This window comes from Mustelus asterias, chromosome 16 (genome assembly GCF_964213995.1).
Source record: "Mustelus asterias chromosome 16, sMusAst1.hap1.1, whole genome shotgun sequence".
Taxonomy (NCBI): domain Eukaryota; kingdom Metazoa; phylum Chordata; class Chondrichthyes; order Carcharhiniformes; family Triakidae; genus Mustelus; species Mustelus asterias.
The window spans coordinates 8,610,252-8,636,213 of record NC_135816.1 but is presented as its reverse complement, the minus strand read 5'-3'; the positions used below and the strand labels follow the sequence as shown (position 1 = coordinate 8,636,213).

General features: G+C 42.4%; 1 protein-coding gene across 1 annotated transcript; it reads left to right on the top strand.

The window, feature by feature from the left end:
* The first annotated feature begins 1,559 nt into the window (after nt 1-1,559).
* LOC144505599 (protocadherin gamma-A7-like) lies at nt 1,560-25,045 on the top strand. Its single transcript, XM_078231711.1, has 4 exons — nt 1,560-4,005; nt 22,347-22,449; nt 23,215-25,005; nt 25,038-25,045. The coding sequence occupies exons 1-4, from the start codon at nt 1,624-1,626 to the stop codon at nt 25,043-25,045; spliced, it is 4,284 nt and encodes a 1,427-aa protein (XP_078087837.1). The 5' UTR covers nt 1,560-1,623.
* The last annotated feature ends 917 nt before the right edge of the window (nt 25,046-25,962 follow it).

Below are 25,962 nucleotides of genomic sequence, written 5' to 3'. Positions count from 1 at the left end.
AGGGGCGTCTTGACAAGTACATGACTGAGATTGGAATAGAGGGATATGGTCCGCGGAAGGGTAGGGGGTGTTAGTTAAGTCGGGCAGCATGGTCGGTGCAGGCGTGGAGGGCCGAAGGGTCTGTTCCTGTGCTGTACGTTTCTTTGTTCTTTGTTCTTTAAATATGAACGAAACATTCATTGTTTTTATCTTGGGATATGGGCGTCGCTGACAAGGCCAGCATTTGTGGTCCATCACTAATTCTCCTTTGAGTGAGTTGCTGGGAAATTTCAGAGGACAGTCTGGAGTCAACCAGTAGGGATTGGTCTCCTATGTACGTCGGAACAGGTAAGGACGACAGATTTCCTTCCCGAAAGCTCATTTCTGAACCAGATAAGCTTTTAAACAATCGTTGATAGCTTTCATTGTTACCAGGACTGGTGTTTAATTTTATATACTACATTTGGAATTTAAATTCTGTCAGCAGGGCAGGTGTGATTTGAACCATTCATCCCAAGCCTATTACTAGCCCAAGGGCCTTAGAACTACGCCAGGACCTTCTCTTAAAGCTGGTACGATATCTGAAATTGACCGATATTGTGATGCTGAAGGAAATAATTCTAAACAGCCAATGGAATAGAAGTGCTGTTATTTGATGTTACCATCGTCTGACAATATGTCTGAGTTGTTTTCTGGAAAAAAAATCTTTAAACGATCTTTGCTCAGAACGACAGTCATCGTAGGCAGATTTTGGGCATTAATCATGATCGACAAAGGGTAAGGGGCACCAATCTGGAAGTGTGGCACAAGGCGAAGAGGTGGTCTTTCACTTACCATCACTATGACGATAGTGAAAATGTTACATAAAAATGAATTAAGAAGAAAGGTATCGGAAAAAATCAGTATAGGCTTAAAATATTCGTTGATATTTATACACATGCTGTAACAACTTACTATAGATTTCGTCTGGTGAAATAATCATTACGAAAGCCACGGATGCACTTGGCATATGTGCAAAGCTTTTCAAGATCTCAAAGCATCTCGAAACCCTTTAAAATTATTGAAGGACGTTTAAAGATTAGGCGCCGTTGTAAAGTCGGAATCCTACCAGTAATTAAATTGAACGGCGATAATATGGCGATTAATATTTGGTTACATTTGCGGATTTGAACGCTGCAAATACCAAAAGTCACAGCATTCCGATATTTCACGTTTAAGATTAAGGCTGAAGCAGGAAACGAGATTTCTATGCATGCTTGTCCGTATAATTATAATTGTGCACCCGTAAATATAACGTTCGGTGGCATATACATTATTTAGAATCAGCCTGGCTTTAAGAACATTTGTTGCAATTAATGGTTGGGACTCTTCGTGTCGCTGTCTACCAATAAGAAGCCGAGACTCTGCGAGAGATCGACCCCCTCCTTCGTCAGCAAAACAGAACAGAATCGAAGCGCCAGACAGTCTCTGCCTTTGTGGTGTGCGGACATGTTTGGAAAAGCTCTCCACATTGTGTCTTTACGTTCGTCCATTCGCTCGTCGGATAACGATATACTGTTGGTAATTGTTATGGCCTACTAGGCAATTCAATATACTCTATTGTGAGAAATTTCAATATTGTGCCACACAATTCAGCCCAGAGCAATGGCGAAGGTACTGATGAGCCGGACGGTCTTCATTTTAGTGCTGTGCGTGTCCGACCTGGTTTCGGAACAGCTTCGCTACTCGATTCCTGAGGAACTGGAACATGGGGCCTTTATTGGGAACATCGCTGAAAATATACGACTTAACGTTTGGGAATTACTGTCTCGCAAATTTCGGTTGATTTCAGATGACCCGAAACAATACATGGAGGTAAATCCGGAAAATGGTTTCTTATTTGTTAATGAAAGAATCGACAGAGAAGAGATTTGCAGAAAAAGCTCTCCCTGTTCACTTTCTGTTCAAATCGCGCTCGACAACCCTTTGGAAATGTATCCCGTTTCAGTAGAGATACAAGATGTAAATGATAATGCGCCCATCTTTCCGAAGAGGGAATTCCACTTGCACATCAATGAATTAATTGCGCCAGGGGCGCGCTTCCCTCTCGAGAGCGCGCAGGATCCGGATGTGGGTACAAACGCAATCAGCACTTACCAGATCAGTCCAAACGAACACTTCGCTATCAAAGTGCAGACAAGACGGGGTGGAAGTAAAAGTGCCGAGCTATTATTGAAGAAGCCTTTAGACCGTGAGCAACAATCAATGTTTACTCTTCAACTGACGGCCATAGACGGTGGGACTCCACACAGGTCTGGCACAGCTCAGCTTATCGTTAATGTAATGGACGGAAATGATAATGCGCCTATTTTCGACCGGGAAACCTACAGGGCGACTGTCGTGGAAAATGTCGCCAATGGTACCTTAGTGATAAAGATTCATGCTGCGGATATGGATGAAGGTACAAATGCTGAAGTAACATATTCGTTCACCAATCACGTTTCCCAGAATGTCCGTGAGTTGTTCCAATTGGACCCTGTTACTGGGGAGATCAGAGTTCAGGGAGTCGTGGATTTTGAAGAAGCGAATGTTTATGAACTTGACGTACAAGCAGTGGAGCATGTTCCACCAGGATTGGCAGCCCATGCAAATGTTGTGGTCGATGTCATTGACACGAACGATAATTTTCCTGAGTTGCACGTAACTGTGGTTGCCAGTGCTGTGCGGGAGGATGCTCCAGCAGGAACTACGATAGCTTTGATCAGTGTAACTGATGCCGATTCTGATGAATATGGAGACGTTCACTGTCAGATTCCAGGGAATATTCCGTTCAAGATTGAAAACCCTTTGCGGAACAACTACAAGTTGGTTACCAACGGTATTCTGGACCATGAACTGATCCCAGTGTACAACATCTCGATTTCCGCCTGGGACGGAGGCTCGCCACCTCTGTCAACAAGTAAACTCATCTTGGTTTCTGTCACTGATATCAATGACAACGCTCCAAAATTTACAAAATCCTCATATAACGTGTATCTGATGGAGAATAATACACCTGGTGCTTCTATATTTGTTGTTAATGCATATGATGCAGATTTGAATCAAAATGGAGAAATCTCCTATTCTATTCTCGACAATGCAAAGCAAGATATGTCTTCCTCTGCTTACGTCACTATTAACTCCAAGAATGGGAACATTTACGCACTGCAGTCCTTTGATTATGAACAACTGAAACATTTTCAAGTCAACGTTCAAGCTCATGATGCTGGATTTCCTCCACTGAGCAGTACTGCTATTGTCAATGTTATTATCCTAGATCAAAATGACAATGCGCCGGTTATCCTTTCACCTCTAACGTGGAACAGCTCAGCATCAGTGGAGATAATGCCCCAGTCAACTTATCCAGGATACTTAATCACCAAGGTGATTGCGACAGATGAGGATTCTGGTCAGAATGCAAGGCTTTCCTTCCAGGTATTGGAGGCCACTGATCCTAACCTGTTCACCGTTGGCATTCTCTCTGGGGAAATCAGAGCAATACGAAGTGTTAGAGACCAAGAAATCATTACAGAAAATCTGGTCCTCTGTGTGAAGGACAATGGACAGCCAAGCCTCTCCAGTACGGCCACAATCTCCTTTACAATAATGTCCAATGTGACTGAGAAGTCTTTTGAACGAACGGATGAACCCAGACGATTGGAATATTTTTCAGATCTAAATAGTTATCTGATCATCACTTTAGGATCCACTTCCTTTCTTTTCCTGGTAACGATTATTGGATTGGTCATCCTGAAGTATAGACAAGACAGAAATATTGCTGAAGACTACACCTCTACAGGTCGTTGTTATAGTCGGAGGAATACGAATGATGGTTTTAATCGGAGGCAAGCAGCAAGTGAACCTTTAAATTATAGCGGGTCAGTTCAGACTGAAGGTTATCGTTACACTGTGTGTTTATCACCTAAATCATCGAAGAGTGATTTTCTCTTTTTAAAGCCCTGTCATCCTACGTTGCCTTTCAATGATGTGAGTGTTCATGACATCAACGCAAGAAATTAACTAAGGCAGCAAGTTTCACTTTCCCAGTGGCAGGTAATGCGCTTTGGTGAAGAATTATTTATTATGCGCTAAATTGGAGGTTGTGTGTCATGCAAGAATCTAGATTTCCATTTTGAAAACGGCAAATCTAATGTGCCAGAATTGCCCACTCTTCTTTCCATTTTCCATGCGTTCTTGTCTATAAATCCCATTTTACGGTCTTGATTAGTGTACTAATTACTTGCACGTTTGTAAACACTTGTCTTTTAACTGCTTATGATTTCTGTTTTTACTAACGTCTAACTAACTACATACTGAAAAATGTTTCTGAAATGAAACCGTATGGGCCCTTCTGAAATTTCACTCTCCAATGTTTTAATAGTCTCGGCTCAGTTATTTTGAGCGGTGTCCTTCAAAACCAAGTGAAATTTCAGATCAATCAATTAAGTTGTTACGATTGGATAGAAGACCTGAGATCAGGCCCTGAGAGTCTCCTATCAAACAATGACGATGCACATAACTAAATATTAATTCAGAATTGCGATGCATTTAAGTTTTAACTGTAGCTGGTTTTGCAGCGTTCTAGTACAATTTTTCGTTTGGCTTCAGTTTACTGTGTGCAGACCCATCGATGCATTGCGTGGCTGCTTTACGTTTGACTTGGCCGCGCATTAACATATCATGAAGGAGAGAGGCACATTTGTTCCATGCATAGTACGTTCGAAATTGATTCAGCACTACGCCCCTGCAAACCTTAGAGGACAGTTTGCCTAGCCTCTGAGTTACAAGGTTGTATTTCAATTCGAAAAAACTTGAGCACAAAATCTAGGCTGAAACACCATTACAGTGCACAGGGAGAGCTGTACTATCGGTGCCATGTTAGGGATGATACGTTAACCCCAATTCTTGTTATTATTCTCGTGTGGACGAAAAGGTTTCCATGCGGTAATTTAACGAATGGGACAGTGATCTCCATAATGTGGGCTGAGCAGCGACAAGTTGCATTTGCGCTACAGAAGTGCCAGACAATGACGTGCCAACAACAGAGAATCCAATCAGCTCCCCTGGACACTAAAATGGCATGGATGTCGCTGAATCCCCAACTATCAACATCCTGGGGTTTGCTATTGACAAGAAACTGAATTGAACCAGATATGGCTGTCGCTACAATAGCAACTCAGTGGCTGGAAATTCTGCAAGGAATAACTAACCCCCTGACTCCCCAAATCGTGTCGACCATCTACAAGGCACAAATCAGGAGTATGACGAATTAGTCTCCACTAGCCTGGGTGAGTGCAATTCTAAGAACTGACCCTCACCGTGGAGAATGTCTTGCACCCATCACTTCTTTAAAGACATTTCCCCCCCCCCTCCCCCCCCCCCCCCCCCCCCCCATAGGCCGTGTCTTCTTCTTCGAGGCTCGCAGACTGTATGGTCATCTGTTGGCAGATATCCCGGTTGCGCAACACCAGTTACAAATGGTTGCCTATTCAGAAGTTTCCATCATCCATTTTCTTATTGGCAGTCTCATCAAATGTTGACCACCTGGCATAGGTTTTCAGCCCTTACATGATGACAAGACATTAAATCTTCTCCAACAAATTCCAAGCCTCCAAGCAACCAACCCATATGGCGCACCACTTACAAATTCATCGATACATTTCGCAATATTTTGACCACTTAGTATGTTCAATGCATCCTGTTTTTCAATTGCACAATTACACCACATTTCAAACTTGGCACATGCCCTTCTTCCTACATCTGGACCCTTGCTCATCACACTAAGTTATTTGTGTGTACCATTTCCTCTTTGCCAGTTACAAGTTGGATGTGGGTCACATACACTGCTCGTGGTGGTCGGTTAATTGTCCATCACCATTGACGTTCACATGTGACAAGGTTAATCTTATCTTTTGGTATTGGACTGCTTAGCTCCAGAGCTAAACTGCCTCGCTGTTAATTTTGCTTAATCAGACTGGTAGCTCATTAGGATTCTGCTATTGCTGCCGGTGTGCTTATTGAGAGACCATATTAATCCAGGTTTAGTATGCCTGCTTGATTGTAATAGACAAATGAGAAATCCTCGACGCCGTGAGATTGCAGCTTGCAGCGGTTTAAATTTTACTGCTATTGTTGACCAATAGCTTCGTATTAGTGCGCGGTTTTAGCGTTACATAGAAACATAGAAACTAGAAGCAGGAGTAGGCCATTCGGCTCTTCGAACCTGCTCCACCATTCATTTTGATCATGAGTATTCACCAAATCCAATGTCCTGACCTTCTCTTCCCTCCATATCCCTTGATCCCTTTAGCCTCAAGAGCTATATCGAATTTCTTCTTGAAATCAGATAACATTTTGGTCTCAATTGCATTCTGTGGTAGTGCATTCCACAGATTCACCACTCTCCAGATGAAGAAGTTTCTCCTCACCTCAATTCTAACAGGGTCACTCCTTATCCTCAAACTATGACCCCTAGTTCTGGATTCCACCAGCATTGGGAACATTCTTTCTGTATCTACCCTGAATAACCCTGTTAGATTTTTATAATTTTCTATGAGATCCCCTCTCACTCTTCTAAACTCCAGTGAATATAATCCTAACCGACTTAGTCTCTCCTCATATGACAGACCTGGCATCCCAGGAATCAGCCTGGTAAGTCTTTACTGTACTCCCCCTATAGCAAGGACATCCCTCCTCAGAAAATGACACCACCACTGCACACAAAACTCCAGGTGTGGCCACACCAACGCCCTACACAACTGCAGCAAAACACCCCTATTCCTACACCTAAAACCTCTCGCCATGAAGGCCAACATACCATTATCCTTCTTTACTGCCTGCTGTATGTGCACGCTTACGTTCAGCAACTGATGCGCGAGGACTCCAAGGTCTCATTGGGTATCTACCTCTCTCAGTTTACACCATTCAAGTAATAATCTGTCTTCCTATTATTGTTGCCAAAGTGGATAACCTCACATTTATCCACATTGTACTGCATCTGCCATACAGATGCCCACAAACTCAGCCGGTCCAAAATACGCTGATGCATCTCTGCATCCTTCTCACGGCTCACCCTCCCACCCAACTTTGTATCACCTGCAAATCTGGAGATAATACATTCAGTTCCATCTTTCAAATCATTAATGTATAATGTGATCAATTGAGGTCCTATCACAGATCCCTGCAGAACCCCACTAGTCACTGACTGCCAATCAGAAAAAGATCTATTTATGCCAACTCTTTGCTTCCCATCTGCTAACCAGCTTTCCATTCAAGTCCAGACATTACCATAAATCCCATGTATTTTAACTTTATATCGTTGTGTGTTATGTGAGACCTTGTCAAAAGCCCTCTGAAAGTCTAAATAAACCGCATCCACAGGTTCTCCTCGGTCAACTCTACTAGTTATATCCTCAAACTCCAATAGATTCGTCAAGCATGATTTCCCTTTTGTAAATCCATTCTGAATTTGTCTGAATATTCCAATGTCTTCCGAATGTTGAATTATGAAGTCCTTGATAATAGAATTTAGAAGCTTCCCCGGTACTGACGTTAGGCTCACTGGTCTATAGCTCCCTGTTTTCTCTCTATCTCCCTTTTTGAATAGTGGACATATATTAGCTAATCTCCAATCTGTAGGAACTGTTCCAAAATCCAATGAATTTTGGAAAATAACCACCAATGGATTTACTATTTCCATGGCCACTTTCTTAAGTGCTCTGGGATGACGTTTATCAGGACCTGGAGATATATCCACCTTCAATCTCATCAATTTCGCCACAAACATTTATCTACTAATGCTGATTTCCATCAGCTCCTCACTAAGACATGTTTCTCTCAGCACTACTGGTACATTATTCCTATCATCCTTTGTGAAGACTGAAGCAAAGTACAAATTTAATTCCTCGTCCATTTCTTTATTCACCCTTATGAATTTCCTGTTTCTGAATGTCAGGGGCCTACTTTCATTTTCTGTCAATCTTTTTCTCTTTACATATCAAAAGAAACTTTTACAGCCAGTTTTTATGTACCCAGCTAGCTTACTTTCATACTCAATTTCTCCTTTGTTAATCAATCGCTTTGTCTTCCATTGTTGAATTTTAAACTGTTCCCAATCCTATTATTTTCTATTGCCAATTTGTATACTTCTTCCTTGAATCTGATACTGTCTCTAATTTCCCTTGTAAGCCATGGTGTGGCCACAATTCCCTCATCACTCTTGTGCCAAACAGGAATAAACAACTTCTGGAGTTCAGCTATTAGTTCTTTAAATGCTTGCCATTGCCTGTCCACTGCCATTTCCTTCAATAATGTTTCCCAGTCCTTCATGGACAATTCATGCCTCATACCATTATAGTTATCTTTATTGAGATTCAGGACCCTGATCTTCGAACGAACTTCATCACTATCCACCTTGACAAAGAATTCTATTATATTATGGTCACTCGTCCCCAAGTTTTCTCTCACAACTAAATTGCCAACCAATTCTTTCTCAAGTCCACGTTGGCCTGCTCCTTTGTTGGTTCCTCAATGTACTGGTCCAGAAAACCATCTCTTATGCAGTCCAGATATTCCTCATCTATTGTACTGTGACTAAGTTGAATCTCGCAATCTATATGCAGATTAAAGTCAACCATAATCAAAGAAGTTCCTTGAACACGTGCATCTCTGATTTCCTGTCTAATGCTTTTCGCAGCATCACCACAACAGTTTGATGGTATATATACCACTCCTACCAATGTCTTTTGCCCTTGTTGTTTTTTAACTCCACCCATACAGATTCCTCATCACCTCCGCCAATATCTTTCCTCAATATCGTATCAATATCATCTTTAATCCACCATGCAGCTCCACCACATTTCCCTTTCTGTCTGTCCTTCCGAACACTGAATATCCCTCAAAGCTTAGTTCCCATTATTGATCACGTTGGAGCCACGCCTCCGTAATTCCACTATGTCATGCACCTTTACATCTATCGGTGCAACTAATTCATCTATTTTTATTTCGAATGCTTTGAGCCTTCAGGTACGATTCCTTAAGGTGTGCACTTTTAACATCTCTTTACCCTTTCCTACTATTTCTGACTGTGGCCCTTGATTCATCTGCCTATGACTTTCCTTATTTTCCTTACTTCTTTTTTCTTGTTCTTTGTTCTCCCTGCTCTCAATCCAGGCAAAGGTTCCCACCCCTTACCATATTAGTTTAAACTCCCCCCAACCACTGTAGCAAGTATTTCCCTCTCCCCTCACCCACCCCCATCTCACCCCCCCCCCACTCCCCCAGGTCATCAGCCCCGATCCTGCCCAGTTGTTACCCGTCCAGTTTGCACAGATCACACCTCCCCCAGAACCGGTCCCAATGCCCTAGGAATGTGAAACGCTGTCCCCGCCCCCTCCCCCCCCCCCCCACACACGAATATTTGAGCCACCTACTCATCCTATGCATCCTGCTACCTCTACTCTGACTAGCACGTGGCACAGGTAGTGATGCTGAGGTCACTACCTTTGAGGTCCTACTTTTCAGCTTGTTTCTTAGCTCCCTATACTATGCCTTTAGGACCGCATCCCTTTTTCTATGAATGTCGTTTGTACAAACGTATACTACAAACCACTATTCACCCTCCCTCTTCAGAATGCCCTGCAGCCACTCTGAGAAATCCTTGACCCTAGCACCAATGATGCAACATACCATCTTGGAATCTCACTTGCGGCCACAGAAACACCTATCTATTCTCCTTACAATTGAAACCCCTATAACTACTGCATTCCCACAAATTTTACTCCTCCCCTCTGTAGCAGAACCAACAGTGATGCAACGGATTTGGCTGTTGTTCTTTGCCCCTATAAGGCCATCCCTCTCAACAGTATCCAAAATGTTATATCAGATTTGCAGGGGAATAGCCACAGGAGATTCGTGCATTACCAGCCTAGATCTCTGACTCTGACTGGTGGTCACCCATTCCCTTTCTGCCTGTGGAGTCCGAACCTTCTGTGTGACCACTTATTTATATATGTTATCATGATACTCTCCGCCTCGCAAATTCTCCACAGTGTCCCTCGCCACCGCTCCAGCTCTGAAACGCAGACTTCCAGGAGCTGCAGCTGCGGACACTTCCTGAACACGTGCTAGCACAGGGCAATGGAAACGTTCCTCGCCTCCCGCATCGAGCAGAAATAGCAGACCACGGCTTGGAGCTCTCCTGTCATGTGTTACCCCTTTAAATTAAAATTTTGAAAGATTTTTTTTCAGATTATATCTAATTCTCTAGGGCCCTTCTTTGCTGCTCCTCGAATATAACCCCTCCCCTCTAATATTCGGTTCGGAGCGAATATAACCTTTACAAACTATAAATCACAGAAATTGCCTCTGCGATTACAAGTGATATTATTATTAACTACGTACCCGACATTTCTACTTACCAATCAGTTCTTTCCATTGTTTCCTCTACTGCTGCAGCAGCGCAAGACCACACCTTTCTTTTACCTTGCTTGTCCTCCTCACCGTGCCCTTTTTCATTTGCAATATTTCCCCTTCAGGCAGGGCGGTAATGAGCCCAAATGATCTGCTCGACGATGCATTGCCTGGACTTGTGGATGGCTACCTTGGCCAGCTTCTGTAGCAGACCCACGATGATGTCCCTTGAATAGCTAGCCCTCTCTTCCCACCGGGTGGCCCAAAATCAGGATCGTGTTCTACTGCCCGGCCAGAAAAGAACGAACAACCGTTTCAAATGGTGGATTAGGAACTGTAACATTTCAAGTTCCGTGTAGGTCATGAGATTCAGATTCCATGAATTTAATTATATTTGACGGTACTGTTTCGTGTAACACTCCACATGCCCGATCCCAGTGGAACAGGAGAAAGTTCCCCTTCAGTGGGGATCCTGGTCTCTGTTGGGCAGCCAGCCGGACGAGGCCTTATGTGATTGAGGCCAAGAGCAGTATGTTTCCATTTAAAAAAATAGTAATGACACTGTTGATATTTACAATCTGTCATTTTCAGTTACATGGTCAGCTTACGAATTGTATTTGCTGAATTTTAAGACTCCTTTTCCTTTCATCACACATTTTCAGTTGCGGTGGTAGGGTTGGAGTGAATTTTCTTTTTTTTATTTGATCATGGGCTTCAGATAGCAATGGCAGGATTTTTTGATTAAACGTTGCACATTCCAAATACCCTTGCAATGATGGTGGGGCTTGCGGGGGGGGGGGGGGGGGCGGGGCGAGGGGGGAGGGGGTGCTTTCTTAAACCCAATGCGGTCCAGGTGATGTGGATAAAACCGCAGAACTGCCAGATGTCTACCTTCAGTATTCAGTAACAGTGAAGGAAACCGAGTTATTTTCGAGACCGGATAATGCCGATATGAAGGAGAACATTGAAATTATGGTATTCCCAAATTCCTTTTGTCCTCCTTGCTTTATGCAGCGCAGCGTTATGGATGTTGAATGCTATATATGGCACAGTAGGCCACCCTGGAGTAAACTAATGTTTACGCTGATCGATTGGATGCGGATAAAGGGAGTTTTGTTATATTCTTTATTTTTCGCGAGTAGATCATTTGTCTGTGACAGCCTCTGAAGTTTAGAGACACACCAGGAATGATCCCACGATGTGGAATTTGATGGATATGGCATTGTTATGAACGATAACTGGAATTCATCTTCCGTATCCTGATTGAAACCATATGTGTCAAGAAAGTTTGATCTGCCCGCTCAAGGTGGGTGTCCATTGTGGGGAATCCGAGTGATCATTCTTCCTAGTGTGCGTGGAAGTATTCTTGAACAATTCGATGAAGAACACCCTGATATGGTCTGTGTGAGGTAATTAACACGTGGTTAATTTTGGTGGCAGGGTTTAGATATTTAGTTTGAAGAACAGTTGGGAAAGTATCAATCCTTTGCAAGAATATAAAAACACATCACATTTCATCATTTGGATTGGTATAAAATGCCATGGCAACTATCACATGTAGATTTTGCTGGTGTGTTTGTGGGCTACATGGTCTAAGTCATAATTGATGCACACTCAAAGTGCCCAGAAGTTGTGATAATGACATCTACTACATCTTAACAAACCATTGACTTACTTAACGAAATCTGTGTAAGATTTGGTATACGTCAGCAGATTCTTGGCGATAATAGTTCACAGTTTACTTTCAAGAGTTTGCGGATCATTTTAAATAAATAGCATTCAGCATTTAAAATCCACACCTTACCATCCATCAAACGATGGCTTCACGGAAAAATTTTTACAATCCTTGAGACAGTCTTTAAAAGCATCAAACGAACAATGTTCCTTATCATTTCCTGTGAATAGCTTCCTGGCGCCTAATAGAAACATGACTCATTCGCCTACCCAAAGTTCACCTACGTTATTCCTCTAAAAGAGAAAGTTGAGAAAAACGATTGATTTTTTATTACCTCCAGGAACTTCAGAATAGTACAGAGATAACAACAATCTCAAGTTGCTAGACGAGAACTGAGGGAAAACGATAATTATTCAACAAGGAGATTGAGTGTCAGTGCCAAATTACGCCCTGAGCGATAAATGGGTTCCAGCCATTATTTTTGCAAAAACAGGTCCAATTCCTTACTTGGTTCAAACAAAAGATAAACATTTTTGGCGACCCCATGCTGACCAATTGTTGTCATATTGAAATGATTTCCCACAATCATCTACTGAAGTACCAGATTTTTTAGTCCCTAGTGTCGTGAACACCACTACCGAAGACTTAGTTGACCCTGATTTGCCTGGTGATTTTGTATCTGTTACTATCCAGAGTGAGAATGATGCAGAATAAGTTCAAAGAGAAGAAGTATCTCCTGATGTTCCAAATTACACTTCTGGTCAAGGCCAGCCATATTTCCGAACGACGTATACAACCAACAAGGAATAGATATCCTCTTGATCGACATTCTTATTGACGGTGTATAATTAATAATGGTACATAGCTCTGTGTTTAGAGTAGCATTGATCCTTTGCACGACATCGGAGTAATTTCTGGTCATGACAGCAGAAGTGCAGGGTGAGAGATGTTTTTGATTCAGAAGGGCTGCGTGTTGTTTTGAGAACTGATCACATGATTTGATGTCTCTGTCATTAGGGCGTTTCCGCAGGCTGCTGTTTTACTTGCAGTTTTGTATTCTGTGCAGATCAGAGAACATCTCTTTCAATAAATCTGATGTGCGTAGTATAAATCTATGTGAAAACCATTTTTGTTTCTTTCTGTGAAACTCCCAAACACTAACATAGTGATAACATTACACTCAATAACTTGGCTACTGTTCTGACATGGGCTGGCCAGCAAGACGAACATACCAATCAAGGGATTAAAGGTCTTGAAGTTCTGTTCTTGAATCTTGCTCCGTGTTCCTCATACTCTCCAAACAGGAACTCTTCTCTTCCACTTCGTGTAATTTTGATCCGAACATGGATCACAACAAGTGGTTCATTCTGAGTAGAACTTAAGATTTAGGACAAATGTATGACACGAAATACGTTCATTGTCTCATCGAGCCTCTTCCGCCCCATAATATGTGTATGGCTGTTTTGATAAATCTATTTTCGCGCTTTCATCCTCCACCCCCAGCCCCCACCCCCCGCCACTTTACATTTCACTCCATTGCCGATCAAACATCTGTCTCAATCAACTTTGAATATATTCAGTGACGTAAGTCCCTCGGTTCCTTGGGGTAGAACACTTCAAAAATTAAGGACATTCTGGGAAAATAAATTATTCCTGGATTCCGTCTTATACGAGAGACCGTTTATTTTCAAACTCTGCCCTCTAGTTCGAGATTTCCCCACTCGTGGAAGTCTTCTCAGAATCTATGTGAAGTTCCCTCAGAATCCATGTAAAGTTCCCTCGGAACCTTGCATGTTTCAATAAGATCACTACTAATTGATCAAAAACCAAGGTCTATCGACCCAGACAATCTGAGTTTTCCTCATAAAGCAAGCTCTTCATACCAGGAATAATCAATTTATTGCATGTTCTCTGAACATCGCCCAGTGCAAATATTTCCCTCCCTTAAATAAGAAGGCCAAAAAATTACTCAGTGCTCTAGATGTAGTCTAAGCTATGTCCTGCACAATTGTAGAAAAGCTTCCCTGCTCTTCTTCTCCATCCGTCTTGCAATAAGAAGCAACATTCCATTTGCCTTCCTAATTATTTGCTGTACCTGCACGCTAACGTTTTTTTCCTGATTCATGTATCAGGACACACAAATGCCTCGGTACCTCAGCATTCCGCAGTCAAGGTTAATTTAAACAAAATTCTGATTTTCTATTCTTCCAAACAAAGAACAAACAACAAAGAACAACGAAAACTACAAAACAGGAACAGGTCCTTCGGCCCTCCAAGCCTGCACCGACCATTCTGCCCGATCTAGCTAAAACGCCCTACCCTTCCGGGAACCATATCCCTCTATTCCCATCCTATTCATGTATTTACCAAGACGTCCCTTAAAAGCCACTACCGTGTCTGCTTCGACTATCTCACCCAGCAGCGACTTCCAGGCACCCACCACCCTCTGTGTAATCATAGAAATCATAGAAACCCTACAGTACAGAAAGAGGCCATTCGGCCCATCGAGTCTGCACCGACCACAATCCCACCCAGGCCCTACCCCCATATCCCTACATATTTTACCCGCTAATCCCTCCCAGGACACTAAGGGGCAATTTTAGCATAGCCAATCAACTTAACCCGCACATCTTTGGCCTGTGGGAGGAAACCGGAGCACCCGGAGGAAACCCACACAGACACGAGGAGAATGCGCAAACTCCACACAGACAGTGACCCAAACCGGGAATCGAACCCAGGTCCCTGGAGCTGTGAAGCAGCAGTGCTAACCACTGTGCTACGTGCCGCCCCGTATATTGCCTCGTACATCTCCTTTAAATCTTGCCCCTCGCTCCTTAATCCTGTGCCCCCTAGTAATTGACTCTTCCACCCTGGAAAAAAAACTTCTGACTATCCACTCTGTCCATGCTTCACATAATCTCGTACACTTCTATCAGGTCGCCCCTCAACCTCCGTCGTTCCAGTGAGAACAAACGAATTTTCTCCAACCTTTCCTCATCGCTAATGCCCTCCATACCAGGCAACATCCTCGTAAATATTTTCTGTACCCTGTGGATGTGGATAACCAATGTGGATAACCAAATATTTTTCCACATGATGCACCATCTGTCAAATTGTTCTCTGCTTACGTCCTCTCCGTTATCCTTTCAAAACAGTTCGAAATGGATTGCATCCTGCCACAAGCTAGGGAACTCCATGCAGGAGTCCTAATTCTGCAAACAAAGGATTCTATGCGTCCCCTGGTTATTGAATCCCACACAAGGGAGAAAAACCTTCACTCAATTCCAGCTGCTTCTCTTCATCCGCCTTTGCAGTATGTCACCCCACTGGAAAATGTAACTAAATTGCGGTGCCCAGAGTTAAACACAAAATCAAGTTAAGACCAAACCAGTGTTTCATAGAAAATTAGCACAACGTCCTTGCTTTTATACTCTCCGTCCTAATAATAAAGCCAATGGACCCTTATAAATATATTTCTCAACTCGTCGTTCCATCTTCAACGAGTTTTGCACACGTAATATCTGCTCTCTAGGTTCCTGCATTTAAAAAAAATACAACAATTAGTTCATTTTCCAAATCTTATCCTTTCGACCAAACTGTACCTCTGCACATTTCTCTGCCTTAATTCAATCTGTAATATGCCCAGCGCTTGCCTAATTTATGTTCTCCTGAAATCTATTAGTACTATCCACATTGTTGCTAAATTTACGAGTTCCTTTTCATCTGTGAACTTTGAAATTGAGAGACTGAGCAGATTGGGTTTGTACTCGTTGGAATTTAGAAGGCTGAGGGGGGATCTTATAGAGACCTATAAGATAATGAAGGGGCTGGATAGGGTAGAGGTGGAGAGATTATTTCCACTTAGAAAGGAAACTAGAACCAGAGGGCACATCCTCAAAATAAAGGGAGGTCAGTTTAGGACAGAGTTGAGGAGGAACTTCTTCTCTCAGAGGGTGGTGAACCTCTGGAATTCTCTGCCCACTGAAGTGGTGGAGGCTACCTCGTTGAATATGTTTAAATCACGGATAGATGGATTCCTGATCGGTAAGGGAATTAGGGGTTATAGGGATCAGGCGGGTAAGTGGAACTGATCCATTTCAGATCAGCCATGATCTTATTAAATGGCGGGGCAGGCTCGAGGGGCTAGATGGCCTACTCCTGCTCCTATTTCTTATGTTCTTATGTTCTTAAATTATGCCTTGTATACCTACGTTCAGGTCATTAACAAACATCAAAAGGTGCAATCGTCATCATGCTGATCTTCGGGAGAGAATACTTTATATTTCCTTCGATCTTGACAGCAGTTTGCCACTGCTCTCTGTGTTCAGTGACTTTGCAAATTTCGTATCTCAACAGCACAGCCCCATTATTCACACCGTTGTTATTTTTTTAAAATAGATGTCTATTGCATTCTATTTTACCAAATGCACTTGAACGCTTGTATCAACCATATTCGTCACAATAACTTAACAATTCTCACAATTATTTCAACAAAGTGTTCAATCTAATTCGTCAAACGAGATTTGTTTTTAACAGGTTCGCTGGAATTCATTAGTCATCCCATACTGTTCAAGTGAGACGGAGTGCTGTATAATAAATACTATCCTTGTCAGTATAAAGCATACCCCATGAAGGAATAATATTAATAAAATAGTGCTCTTTTCTTTGACAAAACCTGGATTGTTGATGTGATTATAGGAAACCTGCTTCTGAATGTATTTTTATTAACCTGATCAATGTATTTGCCATTAATTTATTTTCATAATCTCTTCTTGTCCCCTCTTATTGTGGTTTTGTTTTAGCTCCACTCTGTAGCTTTTGTGATCAACTGTGTTGTCGAGATTATATTTGTCATACATCTCATTTTCTGTTCAAATTTAGTCTCGATAATTTAACCAACCAGGTAGCTCCAGGTATGGAGGCCATTTTCATCTTTCATGCTCTGTACCCGGAACAATTCCTCTTTAAATGCCTCCACTTTTACAAGATGAGAGGCCACAGGACACCAGATTATAGTCCAACAGGTTTATTGAGATCACAAGCTTACGGAGCACTGCTCCTTTATCAGGTGTTCCAATTTTACATGTATTGTTTTTTCGACACATGATTGACTGCATGTGCTTGAGCCAGTTCCATTTGCACTCACGGAATTGACTGTCCCCGAGTGAAGAATTATACGCTTGATATTTATTGGCCTTTCATAAAATAACTCTTCTACCTAACTCACGATCCCGAGCACCAAGAAGGACAATGGAAATAGACTCACGGGAACACCACCACCTGCATGTTTCACTCCAAATCGCACATCGTACCAACTTCGAGCTATGGTGTCGTGCTTTCACTGTCGTTGGGTCCAAATCCTGCAATACCAGGCTAACATTCTGGGGATTTGGAAGCACCCTAACCCTAAAAATTAATTGAGTTATTTGAAGAGGTAACAAAGATAATTGATGAGGGAAGGGCTGTGGATGTAGTTTATATAGAATTTAATAAGGCATTTGACAGGGTCCCACATGGCAGACTGGTACAAAAACTAAAATCACATGTGATGTGGGTGGGCTGGCTAGATGGATGCAGAACTAGCTTAGTTAAAGAAGACAGAGAGTGATGGTAGAAGTGTGTTTTTCAGAATGGAGATCTGTAGCTAGTGGTGTTCCGCAGGGATCAGTGCTATATAAATGCTCTGGTGGAAAACGTGGGCGGTCTGATTAGTAAGTTTGTGGATAACTCGAAGATTGGTGGAGTTGCTGGTAGTTAGTGCCATGGATTGATAGAAGATCGTTAGAATTAAGGATCTTCTTGTGAAGGACCCTCTTGTGTCGAGTGATCACAATATGGTCGAATTTCTGGTGCAGATGGAGGGGGAGAAAGTAGGGTCCCAAACCAATGTCTTCTGCTTGAACAGAGGGGAGTACGATAGGATGAGGGCTGAATTGGCTAGGGTGGACTGGGCGAGCAGACTGGTAGGTAGGACAGCTGAGGAACAATGGAGGATTTTTAAGGAGATCTTTTTCAGTACTCAGCAAAAATATATTCCGGTGATAAAGAAGGACTGTGAGAAAAGGGATAGCCAGCCGTGGATAACGAAGGAGATGAAGGAGAGTATTAAATTAAAAACCGATGCATACAGAGTGGCCAAAAATAGTGGAGACTTAGAAGATTGGGAAAGCTTTAAAAAACAACAAAGAATGATGAAGAAAGCGATAAAGAAAGAAAAGATAGATTATGAAACTGAACTAGCTCTAAACATAAAAAATAATAGTAAAAATAATAGTAAAAGTTTTTACAAATATATAAATATATATACAAATAGAGTGGCGAGAGTGAATGTTGGACCCTTGGATGACGAGAGGGGGGATTTAATAGTGGAAAATGAGGAAATGCCTGAGACGTTAAATACGTTTTTTGTGTCGGTCTTCACGGTGGAAGACACAAATAGTTTTCTGAATATTAACGATCGAGTGTTGGCAGGAGGAGAGCTACCCAATACAATTATTGTTACTAGAGAGGCAGTGCTTGGTAGACTAATGGGACTGAAGATGGACAAGTCCCCGGGCCCGGATGGAATGCATCCCAGGGTACTGACAGAAATGTCAGAGGTAATAGCGGATGCGTTAGTGGTTATTTATCAACATTCACTGGACTCTGGGGTAGTGCCAGTTGATTGGAAAACGGCTACTGTTACGCCGCTGTTTAAAAAAGGAAGTAGACAAAAGGCGGGTAACTGCAGGCCGGTTAGCTTAACGTCTGTAGTTGGGAAAATGCTAGAATCCATCATTAAAGAAGAAATAGCAGGCCATCTGGATAAGAATGGTTCGATCAAGCAGACGCAGCATGGATTCATGAAGGGAAAGTTGTGTTTGACGAACTTACTGGATTTATATGAAGATGTGATGAGTGCGGTTGACGGAGGGGAACCGGTAGATGTGGTGTTTTTGGATTTCCAAAAGGCATTCGATAAGGTGCCTCACAAAAGGTTGCTGCAGAAGATTGGGGCACATGAAGTTGGGTGTAGGGTGTTAGCGTGGATTGGGGATTGGCTATCCAACAGGAAGCGGAGAGTTGGAATAAATGGGTGCTTTTCTGGTTGGCAGATAGTGACTAGTGACGTGCCGCAGGGATCAGTACTGGGGCCTCAACTGTTTGCTATTTACATCGATGATCTGGAGGAGGGGACTGAGTGTAGGGTAACAAAGTTTGCTGATGACACGAAGGTTAAGTGGAAAACTGAATTGCGTGGTGGAAGCGGAAGGTCTGCAGAGAGATTTGAATAGGCTGAGTGAGTGGGCGAGGATCTGGCAGATGGAGTATAACGTTGGCAAATGCGAGGTTATTCACTTTGGAAGAAATAATAGCAAATTGGATTATTATTTAAATGGAAAAAAATTACAACATGCTACTGTGCAAAGGGACCTGGGGGTCCTTGTGCATGAGTCGCAAAAACTCAGTCTGCAAGTTCAACAGGTGATCAAGAAGGCAAATAGGATGTTGGCATTTATCGCGAGGGGGATAGAATATAAAAGCAGAGAAGTCTTGCTGCATCTGTACAAGGCATCGGCGAGGCCACAACTGGAATACTGTGTGCAGTTTTGGTCCCCTTACTTGCGAAAGGATATATTGGCCTTGGAGGGAGTGCAGAGAACGTTCACCAGGTTGATACCGGAGATGAGGGGTGTAGATTATGAGGAGAGATTGAGCAGATTAGGTTTGTACTCGTCGGAGTTTTGAAGGCTGAGGGGTGATCTTATAGAGGCATATAAGATAATGAAGGGGCTGGATAGGGTAGAAGGGAAACCAGAACTAGAGAGCACAGCCTCAAAATAAAGGGGGGGTCAGTTTAGGACAGAGTTGAGGAGGAGCCTCTTCTCTCAGAGGGTGGTGAATCTCTGGAATTCTGAAGTGGTGGAGGCTACCTCGTTGAATATGTTTAAGTCACGGATAGATGGATTTCTGATCGGTAGGGGAATTAAGGGTTATGGGGAGCAGGTGGGTAAGTGGAACTGATTCACTTCAGATCAGCCATGATCTTATTGAATGGTGGGGCAGGCTCGAGGGGCTAGATGGCCTACTCCTGCTCCTATTTCTTATGTTCTTATATTCTTAAGGTACAACAGGTCCACAGTTCCCTAAAAGTGGTCAAGGTGATTAAGAAGGCCTTCATCAGCTGAGGCACTGAGCCCAAGTGTTGGGAAATCATGTTGCAGCTATATAAAACCTTGGTTAGGCCGCATTTGGAGTATTTCCTGCAGTTCTGGTCACCACAGTACCAGAAGGATGTGAAAGGTTTGGAGAGAGTGCAAACAAGATTCACCAGGATGTTGCCCGGTCGCGAGGGTGTTGACTGTGAGGAGAGGTTGAACAAACTAGGATTGTTTTCACTGGAAAGATGGGGCTGAGGGGAGGCCTGATAGAGGTCTATAAAATTGTGAGAGGCATAGAAAGGGTGGATAGCCAGAGGCTTTTTCCTAGAGTTGAAGTGTCAATTACATGCGGCACGCGTTCAAGGTAAGAGGGTGGAAGTTTAACGAAGATGTGCGTGGAACGTTTTTTGACACAGAGAATGGTGGGTGCCCGGAACGCGCTGCCAGAGCAACATTTAAAAGGTATCTTGATGGGTAAATGAATGGGGCCAGGGGCTGGGTGGGGGGGGGGGGGGGGGGGTGTTGGAAGGTTGCGGATAGAGGGATACCGACCGAGTAAATGCAGAAGGCATTTCTTGTTCCGTGAGTTCGACCATCATGATCGGCTTAGGCTTGGAATGCAGAAGGGCCTGTTCCTGTGCTGTATTTTTCTTTGTTTCTTGATGTACTAGCAGGAAGGAAAAACCGGACTAACCTAATGCTGCTGCTCATAAAAACACTATTTAAATGGATGGGTCATCTCAGCCACACTTTCCGATTCCCCTATTCTGTGACTTGAGATAGTAACACTGAACCAATAATGTCAACCAAGACAGTGTACAGACTCTTCGAGAGTGGCGCATGACATCATATTATTTAATATTATAAAGTACGATGTAATTCAATGCAGCTGAGCAAGTTTGCTGTTTTTAAATTATAGACAATAATAACATAACTGATTAGCAACCCTTATTCTGTATCTGAAGTTAATATTTCGCTTCCAACAGCTCTTATTCTAGCTTGGAAGTTGAACTTCTTATCGTGCAAACATTTGAAAAGAAAAGTCAACTTGAGAAAATAAAACTGTCCTAAATTATAAAATTTGGCCAAGACGCAAATTATTCCTGTTGAGAATAATTGGCTCGGTAGACTAGAATAGTCGGGAGATGGACTGACTGACAATAGTTTTACGTATTTTTTTAAGTAAGATGCAACATCAATCACCAATCGAGATGAATAAGATGTGAAGCGCACGAATCTGAAATTGTGTTGAGTCATCAGTAGAACGCGCTGTTCTGTCTGCCTGATGCAATTATGCAGTGGGCAATGATTGATAGTCCGCATGCATTCGTAAGTAATGGAAGTGTCGTTCCGCATTAGAAATATTTTGACATTCATAGAAAAGTAGCTTGGCATTACACTTTAAGTCAATATTATTATTCACAAGTACCATAAAGGATACTACAAAAAATCAATGTATGCTTTCTTTGTTGCTGTTTTCATGATGTGCGATGACTAAATTGTGCAGTACTTGCTCTAGATGTTTCTTCGTTAAATAAACACAGTCAAATGCCACCTTTTTATTATGGGATAATTCTGTCTTACCAAGCAAAGTATCAGCCCAAATACGATGAAAGGACAACATGGAACTGCTCGTTATTGTAACATGGGTCTGATGGTTGCAGGGGTATAACCATGTTTCATTTGAATTTTGAGGATCGTGAAACTGGCTAAGTCGAATAACCCACTGTTTTTCAACAAATTATGTTAGAATTGTAAAATCTTACACTTATACGTGTTGTTATTGAATCCAACATATTCCATTTCAAATTTTCATTCAAAAAGATTGTGAACCACTTTTATTTATACCGATAAGGCAGCGTATGAGGGACATTTAACGACAAACACAGAACATGGTGAAAATGTTCAGCATCTGTGGAGGTAGAACCGCAGGGAATTTTCATGCCGGTGACATTTCATTGGAAAAAAATGCTCCGTTTTTAATTGTTAACAGACCGTCATGAGTTGAAAAGAAACTGAGAAATTTACCGAATGCATCACTTCGGTGGATAGTTTATTATGTTTTTTTTCATCCTTGTGGAAATAAAGTAAATACAAGTTGACACGTATTTCGTTCCAACTAGAACGGACGTTTACAAAGAGTACCAGCTATCCAAACGGACTCGCTAAAGGTAAGCAATATGGAAAGTTACTTCAGCAAGCAAACACGCTATTGTCTCTCTGAAGGTAGAACATTCTTCAAAGTGGCAAAGGTTCTCACACGATGCTTGTTTTTGAATAATTTTACCATTTTATGAATTGACTTGAAAATACAGTGAAAATGTTGCACGTTTACAAAGCCTACCTAGAATATAAAATACAAACGGTTGCGCAAAGTATTTTCGTGCGATAAAAAATATAGAAAAAGAGTATCATGCATAACATGTTTATTCTAAAAGCTGCATGAGAATACAGTATAAACAAAATTTATCCTTTAACATCACCATTTCGCAATGCAAGCTATTGATTATAAACACAGTCCAATTTATTCATGTCTTACACAGATCAGCGTTACAGCAAGAATGCGGCTCACACGAAGTTTGGGAATGAATCATTGCCGACGGCTGACATCACAGATTTATCGAAGGAACCACCGGGTTTCACTTACACATCACAAGTCGGCTTTTAAAAATACAAATTTAAATGACCTGATATTATTATATGCGCTTAAGTATTTTCATTGCACACTTCTAAATCCAAATACATTGAAGCAATGTAGCTTTAAGGACAGCTGTTGCAGTTATTGGTTGGGACACTCTGTGTCGCTGTCTACCAATAAGGAGCTGAAACGCTGGTCGAGATCTACCCCCCGCCTCTTGCAGAGCTATGATGAGCAGCTTGGAAGAGTGAGAGGCAGACTGTTCCTGCGTTCATGCTGAGCGGACATATTCAGAAGAAAAGACGCAGAAGGAATTTGTCTCTCTTGTTTGAGTGTTAGCAATCAGAAGTAAGGTCGACTTTTCCTTTTTGATGACTATTTATTATTAGGGATTCCAGCCAAAGCAATGGCGAATATACTCAGCAGTTGGGCGTCTTTCATTTTTCTGTTGTGCATATCGGGCCTGGTTTCAGGTCAAATTCGCTACTCGATTCCTGAGGAGCTGGAGTATGGGGCCTTTGTTGGGAATATCGCTGATGACTTAAGCCTAAACGCTCGGGAAATATCAGACCGCAATTTTCGACTGGTCTCCGACAGCAGGAAGCAATACATGGAGGTAAATCTGGAAAATGGAAATATATTTATTAATGAAAGAATCGACAGGGAACAGCTTTGTAGGCAAAGCCCTGTGTGTTCCCTTTCATTTCAAATACTGCTCGAACATCCTTCGGAAATGCATCGCGCTGCAGTGGAAGTACTAGATATAAATGATAATTCACCTAGTTTTTTAAAGGACGAATATGCTTTGCGGATCAATGAGTTAATAATGCCAGGGAAGCGTTTGCCTCTGGAGAGCGCGCACGACCCCGACGTCGGCACAAATGCAATCAGCAATTACCAGATTAGCCCAAATGAATACTTCGACCTCAGAGTGCAGACAAGAAATGATGGAACTAAAAGTGCCGAGCTGCTGTTACAGAAAACCTTGGACCGTGAACAACAGTCAACCTTTCATCTTGTACTGACGGCTACGGACGGTGGTATCCCCCATAGATCTGGCACTACTCGGATTGTTGTTAATATTGGGGATGCGAATGATAACGCACCTGCATTTGATAGTGAAACATACAGTACCAATATTTTAGAAAACACCCCCAAAGGTACGTTAGTGATAAAACTGAATGCTGTTGATTTGGATGAAGGTACAAACGCTGAGTTAACATATTCTTTCACCAGCCATGTTTCCGAAAAGGCTCGGGAATTGTTCACACTGGACCCGATAAATGGAGAGATAAAAGTTGAAGGATTATTAGATTTTGAAGAATCGCCTATGTACGAACTCGATGTCGAAGCAGTGGATAAAAGTGAATATCCAATGGCAGGACATGCCAAAGTTATGGTAGGACTAATTGATATGAATGACAACGCGCCTGAGGTTGAAGTGACGTCGATATCCAGTACAGTCCCAGAAAATGCGCAATCTGGGACGGTGGTAGCTACAATCAGCGTAAGGGATGCAGACTCTCTTGAAAATGGGCAAATCCAATGTGAAGTTGATGTGGATATACCATTTAAGTTTCAGAAGTCTTTCGGCAATAACTATAAAATAGTTACAAGTGGTGATTTGGATCGGGAAACGACCCCGCTATACAATATATCAATTACGGCCCGAGATAGAGGATCTCCGCCTCTTGCTACAAGTAAAATTGTAATGGTGTCAGTTTCTGATGTAAATGATAATCCTCCAAGGTTTACACAGTCCTCATATAACGTGTTTGTGACGGAGAACAATACACCCAGTGCTTCTATATTTAGTGTTAGCGCTGCAGATCCAGATATGGATCAGAATGGCGAAGTGTCCTACTTTGTCCATGGAAAACAGATACAATATACATCTGCGCCTTCTTATATTACGATCAACTCGAAGAGTGGGAGTATTAATGCGCTGCTTTCATTTGATTACGAACTGCTGAAGAATTTCCAGATAATTGTTCAAGCTCAGGATGCCGGATCTCCCCCCTTGAGCAGCACTGCCACTGTGAATGTTATTATCTTGGATCAGAATGACAATGCTCCAATTATTGTTTCTCCTTTAACTTGGAACAGTTCATTGGCCGTGGAGATTCTGCGCCAATCAGTTGTTGGCAAAATTCTAGAATCCATCGTTAAGGATGAGATTTCTAAATTCTTGGAAGTGCAGGGTCGGATTAAGACAAGTCAGCATGGATTTAGTAAGGGGAGGTCGTGCCTGACAAACCTGTTAGAGTTCTTTGAAGAGATAACAAATAGGTTAGACCAAGGAGAGCCAATGGATGTTATCTATCTTGACTTCCAAAAGGCCTTTGACAAGGTGCCTCACGGGAGACTGCTGAGTAAAATAAGGGCCCATGGTATTCGAGGCAAGGTACTAACATGGATTGACGATTGGCTGTCAGACAGAAGGCAGAGAGTTGGGATAAAAGGTTCTTTCTCAGAATGGCAACCGGTGACAAGTGGTGTCCCGCAGGGTTCAGTGTTGGGGCCACAGCTGTTCTCTTTATATATTAACGATCTAGATGACGGGACTGGGAGCATTCTGGCCAAGTTTGCCGATGATACAAAGATAGGTGGAGGGGCAGGTAGTATTGAGGAGGTGGGGAGGCTGCAGAAAGATTTAGACAGTTTAGGAGAGTGGTCCAAGAAGTGGCTGATGAAATTCAACGTGGGCAAGTGCGAGGTCGTACACTTTGGAAAAAAGAATAGAGGCATGGACTATTTTCTAAACGGTGACAAAATTCATAATGCTAAAGTGCAAAGGGACTTGGGAGTCCTAGTCCAGGATTCTCTAAAGGTAAACTTGCAGGTTGAGTCCGTAATTAAGAAAGCAAATGTAATGTTGTCATTTATCTCAAGAGGCTTGGAATACAAAAGCAGGGATGTACTTCTGAGGCTTTATAAAGCACTGGTTAGGCCCCATTTGGAGTACTGTGAGCAATTTTGGGCCCCACACCTCAGGAAGGACATACTGGCACTGGAGCGGGTCCAGCGGAGATTCACACGGATGATCCCAGGAATGGTAGGCCTGACATACGATGAACGTCTGAGGATCGTGGGATTATATT